This window comes from Miniopterus natalensis, chromosome 1, assembly GCF_054644295.1.
Source record: "Miniopterus natalensis isolate mMinNat1 chromosome 1, mMinNat1.hap1, whole genome shotgun sequence".
Lineage (NCBI taxonomy): Eukaryota > Metazoa > Chordata > Mammalia > Chiroptera > Miniopteridae > Miniopterus > Miniopterus natalensis.
In genome coordinates, this window is record NC_142081.1 from 58,157,841 (window position 1) to 58,179,953 (window position 22,113).

The 22,113-nt window shown below is 40.3% G+C and overlaps 2 protein-coding genes and 1 pseudogene across 3 annotated transcripts in view; all 3 read right to left on the reverse strand.

Annotated features, from left to right (window-relative positions):
* STARD9 (StAR related lipid transfer domain containing 9) overlaps positions 1-8,036 on the reverse strand; it is a 101,933-nt gene extending 93,897 nt beyond the window's left edge. For both annotated transcript variants that reach the window (XM_016212304.2, XM_087822090.1), the window contains exons 1-3: positions 7,973-8,036; positions 2,470-2,539; positions 483-599 (exon numbers count right to left, since the gene is read on the reverse strand). In XM_016212304.2, coding sequence (XP_016067790.2) covers positions 483-599; positions 2,470-2,539; positions 7,973-8,019 — 234 coding nt within the window. In that variant the 5' untranslated portion in view covers positions 8,020-8,036. The remainder of the gene's footprint in view (positions 1-482; positions 600-2,469; positions 2,540-7,972) is intronic.
* Positions 8,037-11,008: 2,972 nt separating this feature from the next.
* HAUS2 (HAUS augmin like complex subunit 2) lies at positions 11,009-22,069 on the reverse strand. Its single transcript, XM_016212360.2, is given in 7 exon segments — positions 11,009-12,758; positions 12,761-12,916; positions 14,703-14,811; positions 16,529-16,661; positions 17,727-17,796; positions 18,150-18,242; positions 21,946-22,069. Coding segments are annotated over 7 exon segments (711 nt in total). The 5' UTR covers positions 22,039-22,069; the 3' UTR covers positions 11,009-12,701.
* LOC148094147 (U6 spliceosomal RNA) lies at positions 16,246-16,346 on the reverse strand (annotated as a pseudogene).
* Positions 22,070-22,113: the final 44 nt, after the last annotated feature.

The following is a 22,113-nucleotide window of genomic DNA, read 5'->3' on the forward strand; positions in this document are numbered from 1 at the left end:
TTGTACCCACCTGAATCACGCTGAGGCCCAAGCCAAAACAAACACTAGCCAACTCCCATTCCCTGAACAAGCAGTCCTTTCCTCTTTCTACAACTGATGGCCCTCACTACTACTTCTCAGATCAAACATCATTAGTTTCTAACCAAACTACCATAAGAAATAGGCAGCCCGGCTGGGTGTGGCTCAGCGGCTGAGCATCAACATAGAATCCAGGAGATCACCATTCGATTCCTGGTCAGGGCATATGCCCGGGTTGTGGGCTCGATCCCCAGTTGGGGGCATGCAGGAGGCAGCCGATCAATGATGACTGTCTCATCAATGATGTTTCTATCTCTCTCTCTCCCATTCCCTTCCTCTCTCTGAAATCAATAGATATATTAAAAAAAAAAAAAAGAAATAGGCAGGGACCAGATTTCATGTTAATTTCCCAATAATTATACAGTTACAAAAAACTGAGAAGAGTGAAGGAAAAATGACATTACCACATCCTGAGATGCATACTGGGGGTCCTCTGGGTTGACTGACCAGTAGCAGTAATCAAAGCCGAATGCCACAACCTTCTCCCGGGAGTCGCCAAACCCATCTGATCGACTGTCCACCTAAAATCAAACATAGGATCCAGTGTCTTCTCCATTATAATATCTGAATCTGGCTAGTGGCACTTGATTCCTCTCTTACTATAGCTAGAGAGACCTGTACTGGTCATGAGGATCTTTATGATATCTATCTAAAAAAAGAGAAAAATTAACCTCTGTCCTCATCCTGTATATGATAAAGCCCCAGAGAATTAATTAAATGTCTATCATACTATCATGTATCTGCCTACAAATGAGGTGGACAGCTTGAGAAAGAAAACCTTTACCTGTCTGGGCATCTTCTTATCACTATCATTTTTTCCTCTAAAGATTTCTATAGCAGATACAGAAATGCATGAGTACTTTAGTCCCTGGGACTGACAGGTTTCTGTCAACCTCAGGCTTTCACAGAGGTCCCTGGGGATCCACCCCAGTGAATTAGAAAGCATGTTGGACAGAAGAACTAGTACCAATCCAACTGCCCAAGGTAGATGAGGGCAGAGCCAGAGCTTAGAACTGCACTGACCTTCAGGTGCTGTACAGGGGAGAATGGCATTATTCACAGAATGCCTGTCTTACTATTTAAAATTTAGACTCTGGACAGGGAGACAATCCCAGCACTAGGATCCACAAACCACAGTAGAATGAGGCTGTCACAATGACTAAGAGATTCTTAGTAGATAACTGACCTCAGGGAAATAAGCAGCCAGCAAGGCATGCGGGAAGATTAGAGTTTGATCTTGGCCAGGCATTATTAAGAAGCAAAAATATGATCTCTCAGAACAAAGCAGCTGAAGTGATCAGGCAACAGAGATATAAGAGACAGCAAAGAATAAAAGGTCATTGGGCCCGGCCGGGCATGGCTCAGCGGTTGAGCATCGGCCTAGGATCCAGGCGATCAGGGTTCGATTCCCATTAAGGCACATGCCTCGGCTGCGGGCTGCAGCAGATCAGTGACTCTCTCATCATTGATGTTTCTATCTCTCTCTCTCCCTCTCCCTTCCTCTCTCTGAAATCAATAAAGATATATTTTTTTTTAAAAATACATTTATAAAAGGTCATTGGTCCCCAGGGAGCTCCTGTTGACAAGTCTGGCAGTTCCTGTTCTCTTTTAACAGAGAGCTACTGACAAAAGCAAACAGATCACATCACAGGACTAACATGTGAGTGGGCATGGCTGGGTGGCCTGAGGTCCAGATAACCCTCACTCAGGCAGTTCATATGGCCATCTCCCCTGTTTCCCTCTACTCCCCAAGGCACAGAAAGAAAGAATCCTTTCCACTTCCACTGGCTTGGTAAGGGAGGAATGTGATGGAGGAAATTATCCCTAGGAGGGGGTGAGGGGTAGAGGAGGAAGTTCCCAGAGTTTGTACAACTGTGACTCAAAGATCAGTCAAATCTGTGAAAGAGCATTTGTAACAAGACTCAGACTAGTTACTGACTCCCTTCTGAGATGTGAAGGTTCTTACTTGGTCCCCACTATGGCCAAAATGAATCCTGCATTAGCAGATGCACGCACCTCTAGACAAAGTGATACCAAATGAGAGGCTTGGGACAAAGTCTAACTGGTGCTCAGGCGAGTTAAGTATATGCATGGACTGTCCTCAACATGATTTAAGCTAGCCATGCCCATCCCCCATACATCCCTTGTGTTTACTTTCAAAGAAGCTACTGCACAGTTTCCAAAACAGCTGCACCCTATTTGATAGAACTTGAGCTGTGGCAGCAACATCCTCTGCACTTCTTTCCTATTTTTTAAAATTTGCTTAGTGGTTGATCAAAGCTCTTCCACTCTCCCTCTAAACACATTCACATACATATCTTCAGCCCAGAAGCTCCTGTAATAATACTAGCCCCTCAGTGGAGAGAAAAAGGAAAACAATTTCAGGCTTACCTTTAAATTTCTGATTTTTGCCACTTTACCATCAACTTCCACAATAATTCTTCCTCCTTCTTTGGTCTCCCTAGAAACAAGATCCAAACCCATATGAGAAGATCAAGAAAAGAGAAGTTGAGACCAGTGCTATTGGGACAAAATGTTTCCCCACTCCTGTATCCATAACTGGGGCATCTGTCTCCATAAGTGGCTGAAAGCATCACACTGAACAGTCCCCTACTTGGCATGCTTCTCTGGATCTTTAGAATTTGGCTCTGGACCACTAAAAGTCCCCATTATTGAGCACCCTTTATATGCTAGGCACTGTATTAGGTACAGTACATATTGTATTTAGTCTTGTGCAATCCTCTTAACACACCCTTCTGAGATAACTTCCTAACATGTCTCCATTTTTACAGATGGAAGGCTAAAGCTGAGAAAAAGCACGTAACTTGTCCAAGGTCATACAGGTAGCAGTGGTAGAGCTGGGATTTAAACCCAGATTTTTCTGACCACAAAGCCTGGGCTCTTCCCTATACCTTAGACATCAGGCTTGGAAACCCTGGAGAGTATCCTTGGTACCGCACACAACATGACATCACCTCTCACTTTCTCTGGGATTTTAAGCATGAAAAGGGTATTGGGGTCCTTTCTATTGAGATCCTGAAAAAATATTTCCCCAGTCCTTTCCTTATATTGGAATGAGAACCAAGATCCTTAAGAATCTTCCTATGTTGCAGTTATATAGTAACACTTAACATTTAACCAACCCCTAAATTCACTTTAAGGGGTTTAATCCAAGTGACCCACATACTGAAGCCTAAAGTGAATAAAATATACTAGATATAACATTTTTTTTTCATAACATGAAGAGCTTTAGCTAAAGTGCTCACCACCAAAATGTTAATAGATAAGAAATTTATTAGCACTTCCTCCACTGCAAGGAAAGTTATTAAATTACTGTTAGTCTGGGACCTGAAAGTTGAGGAAACACATTGTTTCATTTTATCCTTTCTCTGAATTCACAGGATGTGAATTTGAGGACTAGAGGGGGGAAATGGGGATGGGGTTGGTTGTGGGTGAGGATGTCTTTAGATTTATTTTTTTAAACCTGTCAGTGAAATAAAGCCCTGGATAGAAATGTTCCCTCTCCCAGAGAATGACATTTCCCCAAGGCCCTGATACAGTTTCTTTCACATTTCATACTGGATAATTTTTTTTTAAATGTATCTTTATTGATTTCAGAGAGAGGAAAGGAGAGGGAGAGAGAGAGAGAGAAACATCAAAGATGAGAGAGTCATTGATTGGCTGCCTCCTGCACTACCTCTGCTGGGGATCGAGCCCGCATGTGCCCTGACCAGGAATCTAACCCCAACAGCCTGGATCCTAGGTGGACGCTCAACCGCTGAGCCACGCCCAGCCAGGCTGGATAATATTTATTTATTTATTTATTTATTTATTTATTTATTTATTTATTTATTTATTTATTTATTAAATATATCTTTATTTATTTCAGAGACAGGAAAGAAGAGGGGGAGAGAGAGATAGAAACATCAATGATGAGAGAGTCATTGATTGGCTGTCTCCTGTATGCCCCCAACTGGGGACCAAGGCTAGCAACCCAGGCATGTGCCCTGACCAGGAATCAAACCCCAATCACCTGGATCCTAGATCAACACTCAACTGCTAAGCCATGCCCGGCTGACCAGGGCTGGATATTTAAATCAACAGAGATATTTTGTCTCCCAGGATCATTAAACTGTGCTCCCTGACCCCCACCCCAGCCCTCAGCTTTCTAAAACAAAAAAACAAACAAAAAAAACCCACAACCTTTCATTTTTGGTGTTAACATTTTACAAGATAAGATTTTTTCCTTTCTGCAGTTTAAAGTAAGTTTTATTATCCCTCCTCTCACTATAAAAGTAATATACAGATTCTATATAAGTAAATGTGGACAAGAAGAAAATAAGGAAAAAAAATCACACAATAACTTTTCCAAATTTATTATCTAGTTTTTTTTTTAAGTTTGCCCTTTCTTAAGGTTTCATCTAGGACTCTTTGGCATAAAGCAAGCAAGTAACCAAACAAACAAACAAACAACACAAAAAACTAGTACTCTTAGCAGAAAGATATAACACTATAGGAGGGTGAGATGCTGCTCCTCCCCTACCATTGGTAACCTAGTGGTTCCAAAATATTCTAGAACAAAATGAGGGTGAATTAAGGTTGCACACAACAGAAACAAAGGACACTAACCTCAGTTGAGGAGCTCCATGAAAATCTATTGAGGATGAGTCTTACATATAGTAGAGTGGAGCTACTACCACTCACCTCAGTGTCCTAAATTCCACCAACAGGCATTCATTCCTTAGGGTTAAAGATTTTGCAAAGGAATAAATCCTCCTTTACACATTACTCCCAGGAGAGTGTTTCTCAAAGCAGTCCACAGGCCACTTTCATCAGAAATACGGGAGATGGTGGGCTACTTAATCCTGTTAATAAGCTGCAGTACAACAAGCTCCCCAGGTGGATTGTATGCATACTATAATTTCAGAATCAGTGTTCTAGAGGGGGAAATTACCAAGTTATTACCACTTATCTATTCATTTGTGAAACTTAAAAAAAAGACAGTTAAGTATAGAGAGAAATAAAAACAGTTAAGAATTATATAGCTAACACTTTATTGGATACTTATAATGAGCCAGATTCTGTTATGTTCTACGTATTTTAAATGTATTCTTTCACTTAATCTTCACAAAAACGTTGAAGTAGTTATTCTATTTTACAAATGTTTTTAAAGCATAGAAAGGGAATATGGTGTATGAAAAGTAACTTTGGGCAGTGCAATGGAAAGTGTTTCAGAGCCTATAGTATTGGTGAAAGAGAATATGCTGTTTCAATGATGAATGATTCTGGATAGACAAAGGACAGAACCTCATAATGTTACTAATTTTCTGATTATGGGAAACAAGTGTGAGGTAGAGGGGTGTGCAACAAAACCATTTCCCATTTTATCATTTTACTGATGATCAGTTCTAGTCCTACTGAGCAAATAGGCATTTGACTGAGAAGTTCAACTTTTCTGTAATCCCAGGAAGAAACAGTTTAGTCTGGTGAATTGAATCGTGGCTCTACTTTTAGACCTTAAGGCCATTTCTCACCTGGAAAATCAGAAAAAAATGGAAGCTTAGACCAGATGATCTCTAAGATTTCGTCCCAAATACAACATCAGAGCCAATGACTTTGTTAACTGAGTGTGTGCCAATGACTTACTGAGGGTTGGAATAAACTACATAATCAGCAGATTCCCTACATTCAGATGAGCCTTAGTGAAGATGCTGGAAATTAACAAATCTTGGCGTATAGCTTCATCTCTGCAGGATTCTGTGAGAACAGGGGAGTGGTCTCAGCTTCTTAGCTGGCATCACATTGGATTTCTCCATATCTGCTCCTGAATCTGTGTTCCTGATTATAGCTGAAGCCTGCTATAATCTGCTCACACCTGGATATCTGTAGTCTTGACATTCTACTGCTTGCTATTCAAAGCTATTCACATAGCTCAATAAATAAGCTTTGTGCACCCTTCTTTCCCCTTACTTTTGGTTAATGAGATGTTATTCTCTACTGTGGCTGCAAACAGCAACTCAATTTCAACAGCATTTTCTCAATCTAATCCATGCTATTATAAATTCCTAGCTCCCAAGAAACAGAGAAGTTACTGTGAGTAGTCGTCAATGTTGTTATCCTGAGAACCCTCACCAGAACAGCTTTGCAAAAAGGCAATCTGCCAGACGGCCATGGCCGGTGGCTCAGCTGGTTGGAGCGTCATCCAGTACACTGAAAGGTTGCCGGTTTGATTCTGAGTAAGGGCACGTATGGGAGGCAACTGATCAATGTTTCTCTCTCTCTCTAAAAATCAATAAAAACATATCCTCCACTGAGGAGTTAAAAAAAAAAAAAAAATAGGATCTGCCAAAGGCAACCCTCAGGGTAGCAGACCCCCCCACACACAACCTTGAGCCACCACACCCCTTAAAGCAGAAGCCAAATGTCATAAATCCATTTACCAATCTAAACATAGCAGTTTAGGCATGTGCTGCTTTCCTTTTTTTTTTTTTTTTTTTTGCCTGCTTTCTTTTCTTCCTTAATGTACCTCTTTTGCACGACTTTTCAAAGCCAGTCACCTTCATATCAGGACAAACACAATCCCTGCTAGTACCGAATTTTATTATGGGAGACAATACCTTTTTTGACCCTTCTGCCCAATTTTCAAGCCATCTTATGTCCTGAAAATTTTTTAACTTCCCAAATAATTCCAATATGTGCCACTGGTCCCAAACCACATTTCCCACAGCTTTATGTCCTATCACTCACTTCCCTCCACATACCCTCTCCCCAACCAACCAGAACTGTTTCCTAACAGCCTATGCCCTTTTCTCTTAGTGTTTTACTATACAGAGTGCTTTTTTTTTAAGTTTCTTTATTGTTGAAAATATTACAGATGTCTCCTTCTTACCCCCATTGATCCCCTCCACCCCGCATCCACCCCACCCCCAGGCCTTCCCTAGACCAGTGTCTGTGCCCATGGGTTATGCTTATAAACATGTAAGTTCTTTGATTAATCTCTCCCCACCCCCTCCCCCGCCTTCCCTCTGAGATCCCTCAGTCGGTTCCATGCTTCTATGTCCACACAGAGTACTTTTTACACCTCCACCTGTCAGTGCTTTACTACAGAGTGCTTTCTCCACCTTCTCCACCTGTCAGCAAACAGGTCTTTAAAAAACAGTTCCAACACCAACCCTTCTGCGAAGCCTTCCCTGACTTTCCAAACCTGAGTGGAAAGTTAGTGAAAGGGGGAAGAAATTATGTGTGTGGACACTGGATGCCTCAAGAGCTGAGAGGTGCAGAATCAGATTCACCTGTGAGGAAATGGGCACTGCCGACGCTGAGAGAAGGGCCCTTGTTCGAGTAACTTCCCGTTTCACAGTTCTGCTGTCCAGCATAGGGCGAAACCACGATCCCTCTGGGCCTCAGTTTCCCTCTCGTGCCTTACACTCTGCCTTTCTCCACATCTTCGCGGAGAAACACACGTGCACCTACAATTCTGCCTCAGTCCTCACAGGTACCCCAGAGCCACCAAGGAGAGAGAGACTGACCATCCCTCTCCCCGCGTAAAGATACTTCCCCAGCCCTTCTTCTCAACGTACCCAGTGAGAAACGCCCAACCTGGGCCTCAAGAGTTGAGCCGAGGTCCCTCAAAACTCCTGCTGGCAGGACTCCAGGGACGCGGAGACGAGGCAGCCCACCCTCGAGGCCATCCAGGAACCGCTCGCTCCCGGGGCACGACGCGAAAGCTCAACCCAAGGTCTCTCCTTGCCACGCCTTTACGGTTTCCGGACCCTGGCCCGCAGGGCCACTTTGTGTCCGATTTCTCCACGCCCTAATCACTTGAGGGGGAAGCGGGGACCTCGCCCTCCGAACTCACTTGACGCCTCACGCGCCCCCTCCCGCCCAGACTCACCTCTTGCTGAGGGGCCGGACCCTCACAGCCACCCTCACGTTCGCCATCCCTCGGCCTCCGCCCAAGCCTGGCAAGTCGGCCAAGCCGCAGCATCACCAGCCCCAGCCCCAAACTTAGCCCCAGCTCCCGCCCCGCCACTCCCGCCCCACGCGCCTCCCGGGGTGGCCCCGCCCATGCGCGCGCCCCTGGAGAGCCGGGGCGGTGCCTGCTGAACTCCCGCCAATCCTGAGCCCGGTGGGAGAGATGACGTCCGACCTGGCCCGCCTCGCCCCGCCCCTCCCCGCCAGGCTCCGCCCACGCACCTCCCGAGAAGGCCTCGCCCAAAAGCGCGCCCTATTCCGGCCGGGGCGGTGCCTGCTTAGCCTCCGCCAATCCTGAGCCCCGGGGGCGGTGGAGCGCAGTGAGTGACAGCGTCGGGCGGGCTGCGTCCGAACCCTCTTACAGGGAACTAGCTTTTGTTCTCCGACACGCAGAAACAGCTTGTAGCAGTTAAGTAAATCCCTTAAACTTTGGTCAACGCCTGACAGTTTACAGCGACTTGCTGACTACTTTTATTCACCTCAGCTGTCAATTCTTTGGTTAAATTTTAGGGGCAGAAACGAAATGGACAACACCGATGTTTTTGCAGCTCCCAGCAAAGAGCAGCGTTTCTCTTTGAGGGGTCATTTGGAGTGTGAGGGAGTTTAGAGTGCCCATTGGGGAGCTCTCGATTGTGCTGGAAACCTCATGGCCACCCTGGCAATGTCTGTGGTCAGACATTGTGGAGGGAACGCTTTCGGTCAGAAATGGTTCATTAATTGACCCAAGAAATAATCATTGAGTACCTACCAAGAGTTAAATGCTCTTCTAAGTCATTGAGGATACAGTCTCTGCCTTCGTGGAAATTGAAATCGACTGGAGAGAAAAGAGACAAGTAAATAAATGTATACTATGTTAAATGATGTTGAGTGGAAAAAACTTAGCAGGATAAGAAGATATAGTAATGGTCTCTGCGTATGTAGGGGGAAAGATGCTTTTTATCTAGGATCTTCAAGAGACCTCACTGAAAAGGTGGCACTTGACTAGATTTCAAGAAAGGGAGGGAGCTATGCAAGTATTCATTTGTTTAACAGTGTTTCCTAACTAAGCACCTATTATGACAGGCTTTGTTCTAAGCACAAAGGGACAAAGAAGTGAAGATAACTTCATGGAGCTTGGTGAGAGAGACTAACAAATAACAATTGAAGTAAAACGTATATCAGATTAGCTAAAGAGAAAAAATATAGCAGGAAAGGCGATAGGAAGTGAGTAGAAAGGGTGTTGAAATTTTAGATGATATGGCCAGGGAAGGTCTTACTGAGAATGTGACACTTGAGAAAAATCTGAAGGATGTGAAAGAAGAGTATGCTGCCCTGGCCAGGTAGCTCAGTTGGTTATACCACCTTCATGATATACCAAGGTTGTGGGCACATGTAAGAATCAACCAATGAATGTGTAAATAAATGGAAATAAGTGGAACAACAAATCTCTCTCATCAATCAATCAATCAGTAAAACTTCTTAAAAAGAGTATGCAGTTATCTGGAAGGACAATTCCAGAAACAGACCAATGTAAAGAACCTGAGCTCAGAGATAGCATGGAATGTTAGAGGAACAAGAAGAAAGCTAGTGGAGGTACAATGGAGTAACAGAGGGGTAGAGTCATAGAGGTAGCATGAGGCTATGGTACAGTTTTTAGGTTTTTTCCTAGGTGAGCTGGAAAACTACTGGAAAGTTTTAAGGAGAGAACAAAATATGATTTATATTTTTAGAAGATTACTCTGGCTGCTGGTTTTAGACTATTCTGATGAGTGCGAAAGGACGTAAACCCAAGAGAGACCAGTCAGGGTTGGATTGCTGGATCAAAAAGTGGTTGTTTTTACTAGCCTTCCACATCAAGAAAATTAAGTGGTTCAAATTCTCAAAAAAGGTATTTGACTCCTATTTTATCATCTTAAATTCTGGTACAGCAACATTAGAAGTCTATCAAGTTAGTCTCCCAGGAAAGGTTCATAAACTGATAATGGGACACTTTTGTTCTTATCATATCCTAAAAGAAATAATTTCCTACAAAAATAAGACATTTCCAAAAGGAGAGGGGAAAATATAACTTGGGAATGGGAAAAAGGGGGGAAAAGGGCAAAATTAAAAGAATTCTAGAATGTGGTCTGCTTATCTCTAACTATACTTTTTAAAAAGTAAACCTAATTGCCCAGCTGGTGTGGCTCAGCAGTTGAGCAACCACCTATGATCACCATCTTGGTTCAATTCCTGGTCAGGGAACATGCCTGGGTTTTGGGCTAGATCCCCAGTGGGGGTTGTGCAGGAGGTAGCCAATCAATGACTCTCATCATTGATGTTTCTCTCTCCCTCTCCCTTGCTCTCTCTGAAATCAATATTAAAAAAAAAATTAAACTCAATTACACGAATGGATTCCCTGAACTGTGGAATATTTATTTAAATTCATTTGTTTTAGACATCTCAGGAAATTCCATATTAGTTTTTTTAATCTCTCACTCAACTCTGTTGTATTTTGCATATCAAGAAACCCTTTGGATTTTCCTATTCCTCAGACTATTTTCCCGAATTTATTAAAGATTTGAGAGGATAACAGGAGTCAGTCTGGCAGAGTCATAGATCAGAGGAAGGAGTAAAATACCAAAAATGTTAGAAAGACCAGGCAGCATTCCTCCAGAATAGTCCTTACAAAGTGGCATCATTATGCTGGAAGTGAACTCACAAATTTCACATTTCCCAGTGTAAGTAGAAAAATATTCCAGAGCTACTTTGTGTGTTTAGCATCCACGTCTAAAAGATGAATTAAAAAGAAAAAAATTATCAGCACTTATTGACTCTACCATAGTACTAAATTTAAATTTTCTTTTTTAAGTAGACCTCAGGCTTAACTTACCTCAAGTTTTTGTGAGTCAGACAGCCTGTATGCCTGTACTTTAACTGTGTAAGTTAAATATAGAATCTTCCCTCTCTACCATAAAGAATTCAGACAAGGGCCACTACATTTTAGTTAGAAATTAGATTTTTTATTTTGTAAAATACATTTTTATTTATCACCCTTATTATATATTATATAGTTTATGTACAGGTTGGGGCAAAAATAGGTTTATAGTTGTGAATATGCGAGTTTATTATAAAAAGCAGACCTGAACAGATTTCTGATGAAATACAACTGAAAGTTTTAAGTGTTAGGTAATGTTTAAGATGTTATGATCACTGTTTTATATCCCACTTGCAAAAGTCAGCAAAGTAAGCTTCAAAACATCCCTGGTTGTTTTAATAGGATATTTTTCTCCATGATCCTGTTTCCTTACAAACAACTACTTTATTCATTCACTGTGTTGAGATCTTCTTGTGTTGAATGTGATGAATACAAGGATCAGTGAACCCCCCGATACAGAGAATACAACAGTATAAAAATACTTATGCACACATTTTTTAAAAAGATTTTTTACTGATTTTTTTTTTTTTAGAAAGGAGAGGAAGATATAAACACAGATGTGAGAGCAAAACATCAATAGACTGCCTCCTGCACGCCCCCTACCAGAGATCGAACCTGCAACCCAGGCACGTGCCCTAGCCAGGAATCGAACTGGCAACCTTTTGGTGTACAGGATGATGCCCAACCCACTTAGCCACACCGGCCAGGGCTGATGCACACATTTTAAAACAAAAGAGAACCCTAAGTCTAAAAATAAGCCAGGGGTAGTTATTGTACTGATCAAATGACTACATCTTGAGGTTTAGTAAGTCTTAGTATACCACTTCCTTTTATATGCACAATAATCTGAGATAGGTAAAATATCTGAGCATCTTGTAAGGTAAACCTCTAAAAGTTCTGCCATAATGTGCCTTTTTCTTTGCCTATTTCTAAGGCTGTCAGTAAACACCCTCAGGAATTGCTCAATGTGTCAGATTCACCAAGACCCTCCCCACCCAGATTCGATGACATGCTTGGAGGACTCACAGGACACAGACAGCTTCTAGAGTCCTCTGCCAGTGGAGTCACATAGGATGTGCTTCATTCCCCCAGAACCTGAGTTGTGACCTGTGTGCAACGTCTGCTAAAGAGATGCTGGGCTGAGGGTTATTTCTGCAGGCTAGATACATAGGTACCTTCTGCCTAGCACGTACCAAAATTCTAGACTCCCAGAAGGAAAGCAGGTATTCAGCACAAACCACATTGTACAAGTAGCTTCATCACAGAGAACAACTCTTAGTGAGAGTGGAGGGAATCTTTTTCAAATTTAAGTTCCCAGACATATCAGGAAAGGACTCAAATCTTACAAGCAAGATTTTCAAAAGATAGTATGTTACTTTTTTGCATATTTAGTGACAATCTCACAGGAACAATCAACATAGGTTCAGATTCAAGACTCTTCTAATTCAGAAACAAGCATTTTTTAAAAAAAGACATACAGTCTGCTGCCTGAGATATGGAGATATGGATAATACACTCATGTTAATAAATTGTCATAGTAATACTTGATTTTCATAAGTTTTATTGAAAAGCAATATGAAAATATATGAAAAACAAACGAACAGTTAGTTTGGTTTTAACGAACGTGGAATTTTAGTACTTCAACATAGAAAGGGCTCTCTCAGTACTGCTAGCAGCAAAGCCTATAAACACCCATGTTATCATTGACTAGAAATGGACTTCACATGACTACATAAATCATTTTTGCTAAACTGAATCATTTGGCAGTAATAATTTGGACATGAACTTCAGAAGTAAATTGTAAAGAAGGAGTTATGATGTTACAATACGTTTGTGAAGATCATTTTCTTCAGCTAATGTTTTGGGGATACAAGAGGAAATTTCCTTTTGTTGTTCTCGCCACTTGAGTATATTCTCTGCCAGTTCTTCTGTCTCAGCCACCAAAATATCCATCTTGGCTAATGCTTTGCTCTGTAACATTTGAAAGAAGGGGAAAATAGAGAAATTATGCCTGTCATCAATATATTATTATAATATCACAAACTGTTATGATACCAAAGTTAACACCTGATCTTTTCCAGCCCCTGAATATAAACATGCCTTAAAGTTGCACTCTCCCACTTCTTACAGACATGCTTTTTTGTGTTTGTCACTTCACCTTTGTCAATTATCACCTCGAAGCAGATGACCCTAATCTCCTTCCTAAAATTCAGTCCCACATTTCAGTCTGTTAGAAATCTCCAACTGGATGTACATTCAATATCTCAAACTCAATTTAACTGCAATTCAACAAACAATGGTTGAACATTTACTATCTGTGCAAGAAATACCAAAAAAACAAACTCATTAACTTCTTTAATATCTTGCTCCTACTCATTCTCGTCAGCAAGACTAGAAACTTCATTACCTTGGACATGTTCCTTGTCCAAATAGTAACAATATTTTAGAAATTTCACCTTCAAACTCTAGAGAAATCTACACAATCCTTTGTATTCCTCTGCTTTAAATCTTTTATCTGAATAACTATTTCTTCTCCAAGTTTCTCTTCCTTTGGCTCCTCTGCCTAGTCCTCTAACAAACAGCTTACCAAACTTTAATGTGCATAGGCATCACCTGAGGAACTTGTTAAACTGTAGATTCAGACTGTGAAGGTCTAAGGTGAATGAAATCTGCAATTCTGCATTTCTAACAAGCTTCCAGGTGATGCTTATGCTGATGCTCTCTGCCCACGCTGAGTGGCAAGGCTCAGTCCACTCTATTTAATATTTCCTCCATGACTAAAGAACAGTTCTGATCAAGTCACACCTCTGTTCCTTTCTCTAAAAAACAAAACAAAATTCAATGATTTCCCACACTCAGACAGTTAAGCCTGAATCTCTTAGTCTGGTTTTCAAGGCATTCCATAAACCAACACTGAATTAATCTCATCACCAAAAGTGTAATACCACTCTTCCCCAAACTAGTTTTGCTCTGTAATTTTCTTTTTTTAAATTTCTATTTATTGATTTTTATAGAGAGAGGAAGAAAGAAGGGAGGAGGGGAGAGGAGGGAAAGAGAAAGAGAAACATCGATTTGTTGTTCCACTTATCTATGCATTCATTGGTTGATTCTTGTATGTGCCCTAAACAGGGATTGAACCCACAACCCTGGCATATCGGGATGATGCTCCAACTAACTGAACTACCCAGCCAGGGCATTGTGTTCTCTAATTTTCATGTCTTTTCTCACACTGCTGCTTTTTCTTTCTAAAGCATGTGCAAACCTCACAGATTCTTTAAGATTCAGCTCTCTAACTCCTATATAAAACTTTATTGGGGTATTCCTAAACCCTATCCTACTCCCAATCTCCCTAAAGTGAAAGTAATCCCAGCCTTTTCTGTGCTTAATAGACAGCATCTTCTTTTTAATTCTCTGCTATACTCATTGTGCAAATATACTATAAAGTAGAAAGTATCTTATAGCTCTCTCATCAAACCTTGAGAATTTGAGGGCAGGGATTAGTCATACTTATTAATCTCTCATGATACCTTGCACAAAGAAGATAACATATTTATTAAATATTTCAATAAAAGAATGTAAAATGACTTTTAAAGAATATAAAAAAAGAAACAGCTTCTTGATTTTAAAAAATAATTCACTCAAATTAGCCATCAAAAAATTAAACAAGTAGATCACACATTTGAGATTCTAGTATGAAAGAACTAAAGATAGCTGAAAGGAGTTGATGAGGTACTTAAATGCTATTGTTAATACTCACCATTTTCTTTAGATTTGCATCTAAATGAGGAATATTTCTAATTGTTTCAAGATGGGTTTCTAATCTCTCAATGAAAGTAACCGCCAACTCCAGCAAATGTACCAGGTATCTGAAAGAGGGAGGAAAAAAGCCAATTATTATTATTTTTTGGTGTATTTTGTGTTCTCCTTTTCCCCTACTAGGACTTTCAATATGAGATAACAGAATTACAATCTACCCAATGATCCAATAATAACTTTCTGCATTCATGGAAATATCAGTGATAAATCCATTTCAAACTACTCATTCTGGGTGAAGATTAAGACAATAAGGACAAATGTACTTCACTGAAATAGCCTATACATAAAAACTACTTTGAACCTTTGCATTTGCAAAATGCTTTAAAATCATTACTCAGTTCTTCTGATATATATAATGTATTAACATATACATTAATGGTATTTTACTATACAGAACAGGTCCACAAGAATGGGATTTGTATATCATATTACTGTAAGATAAAAATATCTGATACCAAAGAGAAGATACTGATTTGCTCAGGGTCAGCTAGTGAGGCACTGATAGAGAAAATTAGCGATCAGATTCCCAGATGCCTGCTTCTTTATTTTATTATTAATAATAACTCACATCTTCAATTTGGTACTTGAAATACTCCCATGAGGAAGAGAGCAATGGAGAGCATCTATCGACTGGGAAACTGAGGCAAAAGCTTAAATCATTTGCCCAAGTCTTTGAGGCATATAAACAATACAGATGAGACCAGTTTTCCCTCCTTTAGTTGACATTGTTTTCATCTGTCCCTGCTTAAACTCCCTCAACAGAATTTTTATATAGAGTGGGGCAAAAGTAGGTTTACAGTTGTTCGTATGGAAAATAATACAATAATTAATAAATAGTAATACAAGAATAAACTCTGTATTGCACATACAATTGTAAACCTACTTTTGCTCCACCCTGTATAGGCAACATTAATGCAACAAATTTACTTCATAGAAAATGATCTCTACATAATAAAAATAATTTTTACCCAATTTACTCTATGTTATGGATCTAATTTCTTTCATTAAAATCATTATTTATAGTTCCCAAAACACTATGGACAAAGGAATGCCTTCCTTTTCACCATGGTTATACTTTATTTTTTATAACACTTTATTAAATTTATTGGGGTGACAATGGTTAATATGAACATATAAGTATCAGGTATGGGTTTCTGTGTTACAAGATCTGTATATTGCTCTGTGTGCCCACCACCCAAAGTCATATCTTCTCCCGCCACCATATATTAAGACCCCCTTCACTCCTCACTCCCAACCACCTTCCCTCTGGAAACCACCACACTGCTGTTTGTGTTCACGAGTTTCAGTTTTATATCCCACACATGAGTGAAATCATATGGTTCTTAGCTTTTTCTGACTGACTTATTTCATTTAGCATAATATTCTCAAGGTCCATCCACGTTGTTATAAATGGTAGTATTTCATCCTTTCTTATGGCTGAGTAGTACTCCATTGTCTACATGTACCACATCTTCTTTAGCCAGAAAAATATGGAAAGCTTCATGAATCTGTGTGTCATCCTTGCACAGGGGCCATGCTAATCTTCTCTATCGTTCCAATTTTAGTATATATGCTGCTGAAGCGACTATCAAGTTATACTTTAAAAGCTGAAGATTTTCTTTCTGGTTTAACGTATCAGCATTAATAATAATTTAATAGATATAATCACTAATATATTATTTAATAAATTATGCTATGAAATGACTACTAGTCTAAACTATATTCAGAAAACATATGTAACTGTTAATGTCTACTTTTTAGTCTAACCTGTGATAAACAGCTTCAATAGGCAGGTTTTCCTGGCACATGGGTTTCAACAGTCTTTGCCTGAGGGACCTCTTCTCTTTTAGCACTGCTTCCAAATGATTATTCATGCTTTGCAGAGTTTGACACTTTTGATCTACACAAACCAGAAAGAATAATTATAATTAGCAATAGGACAAGTAAATTTTGAAATCAATAATAAGTTCTTTCCTTGCTTTGGTTTGATACTACCAGTGTCAAAAATTATCTCACCATTTCTCTCCTAAATATCTCCCCTTTGCTATTCCTAATACCCAATACCAATTTCATTTTCTCTTATTTTTCCTACTGACAACCAAACTCACTGCTACATTGTGTTTTTCAACACTACTTCTAGTTCAGTTTTTACAGCCAGAGCTGTATTCTTCAAATAAAGTCTCTTTTCCCATCTCTGCCTCTAATATTCTACACAAACATTAAAAAACAATTGTCTTATAAGCTGTTTATAATCATTTCAATATTTCCCCCAGAATTCAGTTAATGGCCTCTTCTTTTAAATTTTTATTTTGAAAACATTTCAAACTTACAGAGAGTTTCAAGAATAGTTCATTGAATTCCCATATACATTTCACCTAGACTCACTGTTAACACTTGGCTACATTTCCCCTGCCCTCTTTCTCTCCACACCCTTACATGTATATTTGCTTACCATTTGGGAGTAAGCTGCAGATATCATGACCTTTTACCTCTAAAATGTCAGCATGTATTTCCCATCTCTTATATAACTACACTACAAGTATCAAATTCGGAAAATTTAACATTGGCACAATACTACCAATATTTAATATAGCCCATATTCAAATATCACCAAGTATCCCAATAATGTCCTTTACAGCAAAAAATTTTCTAATCAAGTATTCAATCTATGCTTTAGATGTCATGTCCCTTTGGTTGCCTTTAATCTGTAAAGTTCCTCAGCCCTTTTTTTTGTCTTCCAAGCTCTCCTGATTTTGCAGAGCTCCTACCTTGGTCAATTTTTATGCAATTTGCACTAGTCAAGCCAAAAGACTTCTGTTTGAACACAAAAATAGGAAACTTTGTTAGCTTTGGGGCAATACCTAGAAAAATAATGGTATATCATAATGCCTGGTGCTTATTTAAAGTAATGCAAGAAAAAGTTGAAATTCCAATGATTACCCACCCATTTAACCAAACCACTTACCCAAAAAAGAAGGATGAACAATATCTGCTGCATCTTTTTCTAGTCTTAGAAGTTCAATTTCCAGGTTTTTCTGCATGAGAAACAAAAATAGTATTTAGCTCACTCAGAAAGGAGCCTGATTAAAGGATAGTCTCTGATAAAAATGGAAAGTCTTTAGCCAAGTAATATTTAAGGGGGGTAGGAGGAGGATTTGTTATGAGAGCCCAGGGGATTTACTGAAGCTTTTCACATTGGTATTCAAGCCCTGTTGCTGCTACTACTACTACCACCAACTACTACTATTACTGTTACAACTACTACAAGTAAACACCTATCCAGCTATTTACTAGACACTGTTCTAAGTGCAAGAGAATTGCTGTTGGAAACAATTAAGATTTTTTTCCTGTACCAGAAGTAGAAAGTAAAAAGTTCAACATAATTTACCTGATTGATTTCAGCTTGAATATTTGTGGTTTGCTGTAGCCTGGAGAAGTTCACAAAGCAAGGAGTTGATTTCTTAGATATATTTAACATCTCCTAATGGGAAGTAAACAGATAGAGGCAGCATGTCATCTAAAGTTTCTATATGCACTGGAAAAGCATGCCTATAGATCTAAAATATAAGGATATATTGCATTCATCACTGCCTCTGAAAAATGAAATACAGAGTACAACAGTAATAATGTGTACTTTCTGTTTTTAAAACCTCCACTATCACAAATCATTTGCCCAAATATTTTAAAAGTTAGAAAACCAAATTATTTAATCACTTTGTACTATTTCCTAAAGTACCAGGAACAACAGATTTGCATTACTGATAGTTTATCAGAGGAATCTAAGGCTGAGGTTTTGGAGAATTACCCCTATACAAATGACCAACACCTAGACTCTCTGACCTTCTTGGGGCTAAAATCAAATGCTCTCCCCACACCAGACTCCCATGGAGACATTTATTAGATTCATTAAATGACCTCTATTAGCTACAAGTCATTCACATTATCTCTTTTCACATTCTCACTCTCTTAGTTAAAGGAATGTTTTGCCCAGGCATAATTATTCTTCTAAAAAGACTACCACCTTTTTAATCCTTTCATTCTATGTTTTATATTGCTTCCTTAAATTGCAGGTAATCTCAGAATAAGAATATTATCTTGTTCATCTCTTGACTTCATCCATAATTTTCTGCATCCTCTTCTGCTTTTCAGAATGTTAGCACAGGAAAGAACTTTAGAGATCCTATAGGACAGGGGTTAGGAAACTACACAGCTCATGAGCTAAATGGAGCCCAATGCCAATTCCTCATTGTAACCTACTCACTCTCTGGTCTCTTTCTGTCTCTCTATACGTACAAACTAATCTTAGTTGCACTTTTTTAAAAAATATATCTATCTATCTTTATTGATTTCAGAGAGAGGATGGGAGAGGGAAAGAGAGAGAGAGAAACATCAATGATGAGAGTCATCAACTGGCTGCTTCCTGCACTCCCAACCCCCACTGGGGCATCGAGCCCACAAACCCGGGCATGTGCCCTGACCAGGAATCGAACCGCGATCTCCTGGATCCTAGGTCGATGCTCAACCGCTGAGCCACACCCAGCCCGGCTTAGTTGCACATGTGAAAACTAGTAAACTGTTGGGTTCAACAACAGGGTAATGGAGCTCAGGCAAGAACTTGTGATAGAAACCAGAGGTAAAATAAGAATGTTGAAGAAAGGGAGGCCCCACAAAAGAGAGACAGGAATTAAAGAGTAGGCAAATTTCTTTAGTAAACAGAAATTCTAACCATTTGAGAATTGTGACTAAGCCCTAATATATATATTAAAAAATAATAGATTCTGGGTGTTTTGTAGGTCCAGATCTTTACCTTATACATTACCAGTAGAGGGAGCTTTGATCAAGATGCCATGACTCATTCAAACTTGCCTGACAAATATGTAGAATGTAAGGCCACTAAAGCATAAAAGAAAGCAAATACTCCATGTTATCCCACAGTTAACCCTACCTTTCTTTAATTAAGTTACTCTCCAATGGATAGATCAAAACAGAACAAAGCTCAAACAAGCTATGTTTTCCAGAAGAGTTGTATCATCACAATTTTAAGCATCACTCTTAATTTTTAATGCACATGGGATGATGTAGTGCACTTAAGAAATGGACTGTTTAAAGGAATCATATAATGCATCATTTTGAAAGAGTCTATACTAAACCCTTCTAATTAAAGTAGGTTTTCATATGTAAAGTTTACTTAAAGTAAAACCACGCTCCAAATCTAAAGTTTCTTCATTGGGACTAGCTGTGCAGTAAGATTGTAAGATGGTCTTATGGAGCTAAGGACTGGCAGAACTCAGAGGCAAAACAGATAACTATCTATCTAATTATTGTTACTTGAAGGACACTAGGAAGATCCTCCCCCAAAATCACCACCATCCCAACAAACAGCTCACTCATCAATGCGTAAAATTCTCTCACCAGAGACTTACTCCTTTAGTTAGATGTTTATGCCTTCTACCAAGAGCTCTACAGGGATAAGTCCCAAATGTCTTATAGTAGGAGTTCATCAAATTACTTTGTTACAGAACTAGTGAGAGTACTAGGCAACTTGGTAGGAAGAAAACACAGGAGAGAAGTGAGGAAGGTGAGAACTGGTGTGATGTGGTTATGTTTTTCCTATTTTCCAATGCATTCATTACTACTACTTGTAACCCCCACCCCACATTCATAAGGTCCTGTTACTAGGTATTCAAGCAGTTTAGAAGAGTTCTTCAACAGAAGTTTAAACTTTCAAGATAGTGTCACAGTAGCATCTGTCACAGTTCATCTTAGAGATGAACCAGTATATCAAAAAGGGAGAGCTCTGGTATCTAATCCCACACTTTACTAGTTAAGTGACCATGGCCAAATTTCTTGGTCTCCTTAGGCCTTAGTTTCATTTCAAGGAAGTAGAATTCTCTAATGACTCTTCTAAGTATAAAAAGTTGTATATTTTGCCCTAGCTTGTTTGGCTCAGTGGTTAGAGCATCAGCCCTTGGACCAAAGGGTCGCAGGTTCAGTTCACCCCAAGGCCATGTACCTCTGTTGCAGGCTCAACCCCAGCCATGGTCAGCCCAAGAACCAGAGGTAACCAATTCTCCTCCATATTTCTCTCTCTCTCTCTCCCCCTTCCACGTTCTCTGAAAAAAAAAAAGCTGTCTATTTTCCATAAATCTTTCATCATGTTTATACTGCTAATCTCTGCCAATGACTTTACCTTTCTACTTTTCTGTTTCCTTAGTGATATTCAACTTCCTTATTATCTAAAAACTTTTTTTTTTTAAATATCTTTATTGATTTCAGAGAGAGGAAGGGAGAGGGAGAGATAGCAACATCAACCATGAGAGAGTCATTACCGTCTGCCTCCTGCATGCCCCCAACTGGGGATGGAGCCTGAAACCCAGGCATGGGCCCTGACCCGGAGTCAACTGCCATCTCCATGATCCTAGGTCCATGCTCAACCACTGAGGCACGTCCGGCCGGGCCTAAAAGTTTCTTTATTTCCCTCAATTCCACTTTCCCGAGTCCCTTGTTCCTTTTTCACTTGTATTCCATTATTCCCTCACATCTTCAGTTTCTCCCTCTATTGTCTTCTTCCCTTTGGCCTATGAACATGGTCTTCTGGCCCAATCTAAAACTACCACCCCTTGCGCTAATCTCCCTAGTCTCTCCTACTCAAAATTAATGCCTTCCTCCATTCAGGTTACAAGGTCTTTCGGGTCTTTTTCACCAATACTTTTTTTTGAGGGGCCTTTAAAGATGCGCGTTTCCCCTGGCACTCTCGTGTACCCAGCGCCTCCCGCCCCAAATACGCTTCAATACCTCACACAGACGAGCGTTGTTTGGGAACGTATGCTTTAATTACCTAGCCATTCTCCCAACCCGTCACCCATTTGCAATCTAGAGACTGTAGCACTGGATTAGGAAAAAAAAACAAAACACGGGAGGACGGAGGTAACCGGTCTTTATTATCTCCCACGAACAGACCTGGGATAACTCGCCTGCAGACACCCGAAACACCGTCTACTCGAGTCACCACCTACTCGGAGCCCCGCTTTCGCAGAACCCACTTCAGAACGGTGTCTGTTGTTGGCTGGAATGGGCCGCTCCCTCTGTCTCTAGTACAGCCCCGAGCCAGTACCACCACTTCACAGCCACCTCTGTCGCCACCGTGGGCACCCCCCTTAATGACGCCATCGCCGCCCAGGTACCTGAGTGACTATCCCGGAAGCTACGAAATGGCCCAGCAACAGTCCCGCAGGGTTTGGCGCAGACGCGGGGTCCCAAGGGTTCGCCGCGGCCATGGCTGAGATCCCCGTCTCCCAGCAGCTTTGGGAATGAGCAGAGCGGCGGCCGAAGCGCCGCGCGGTTCGATGACG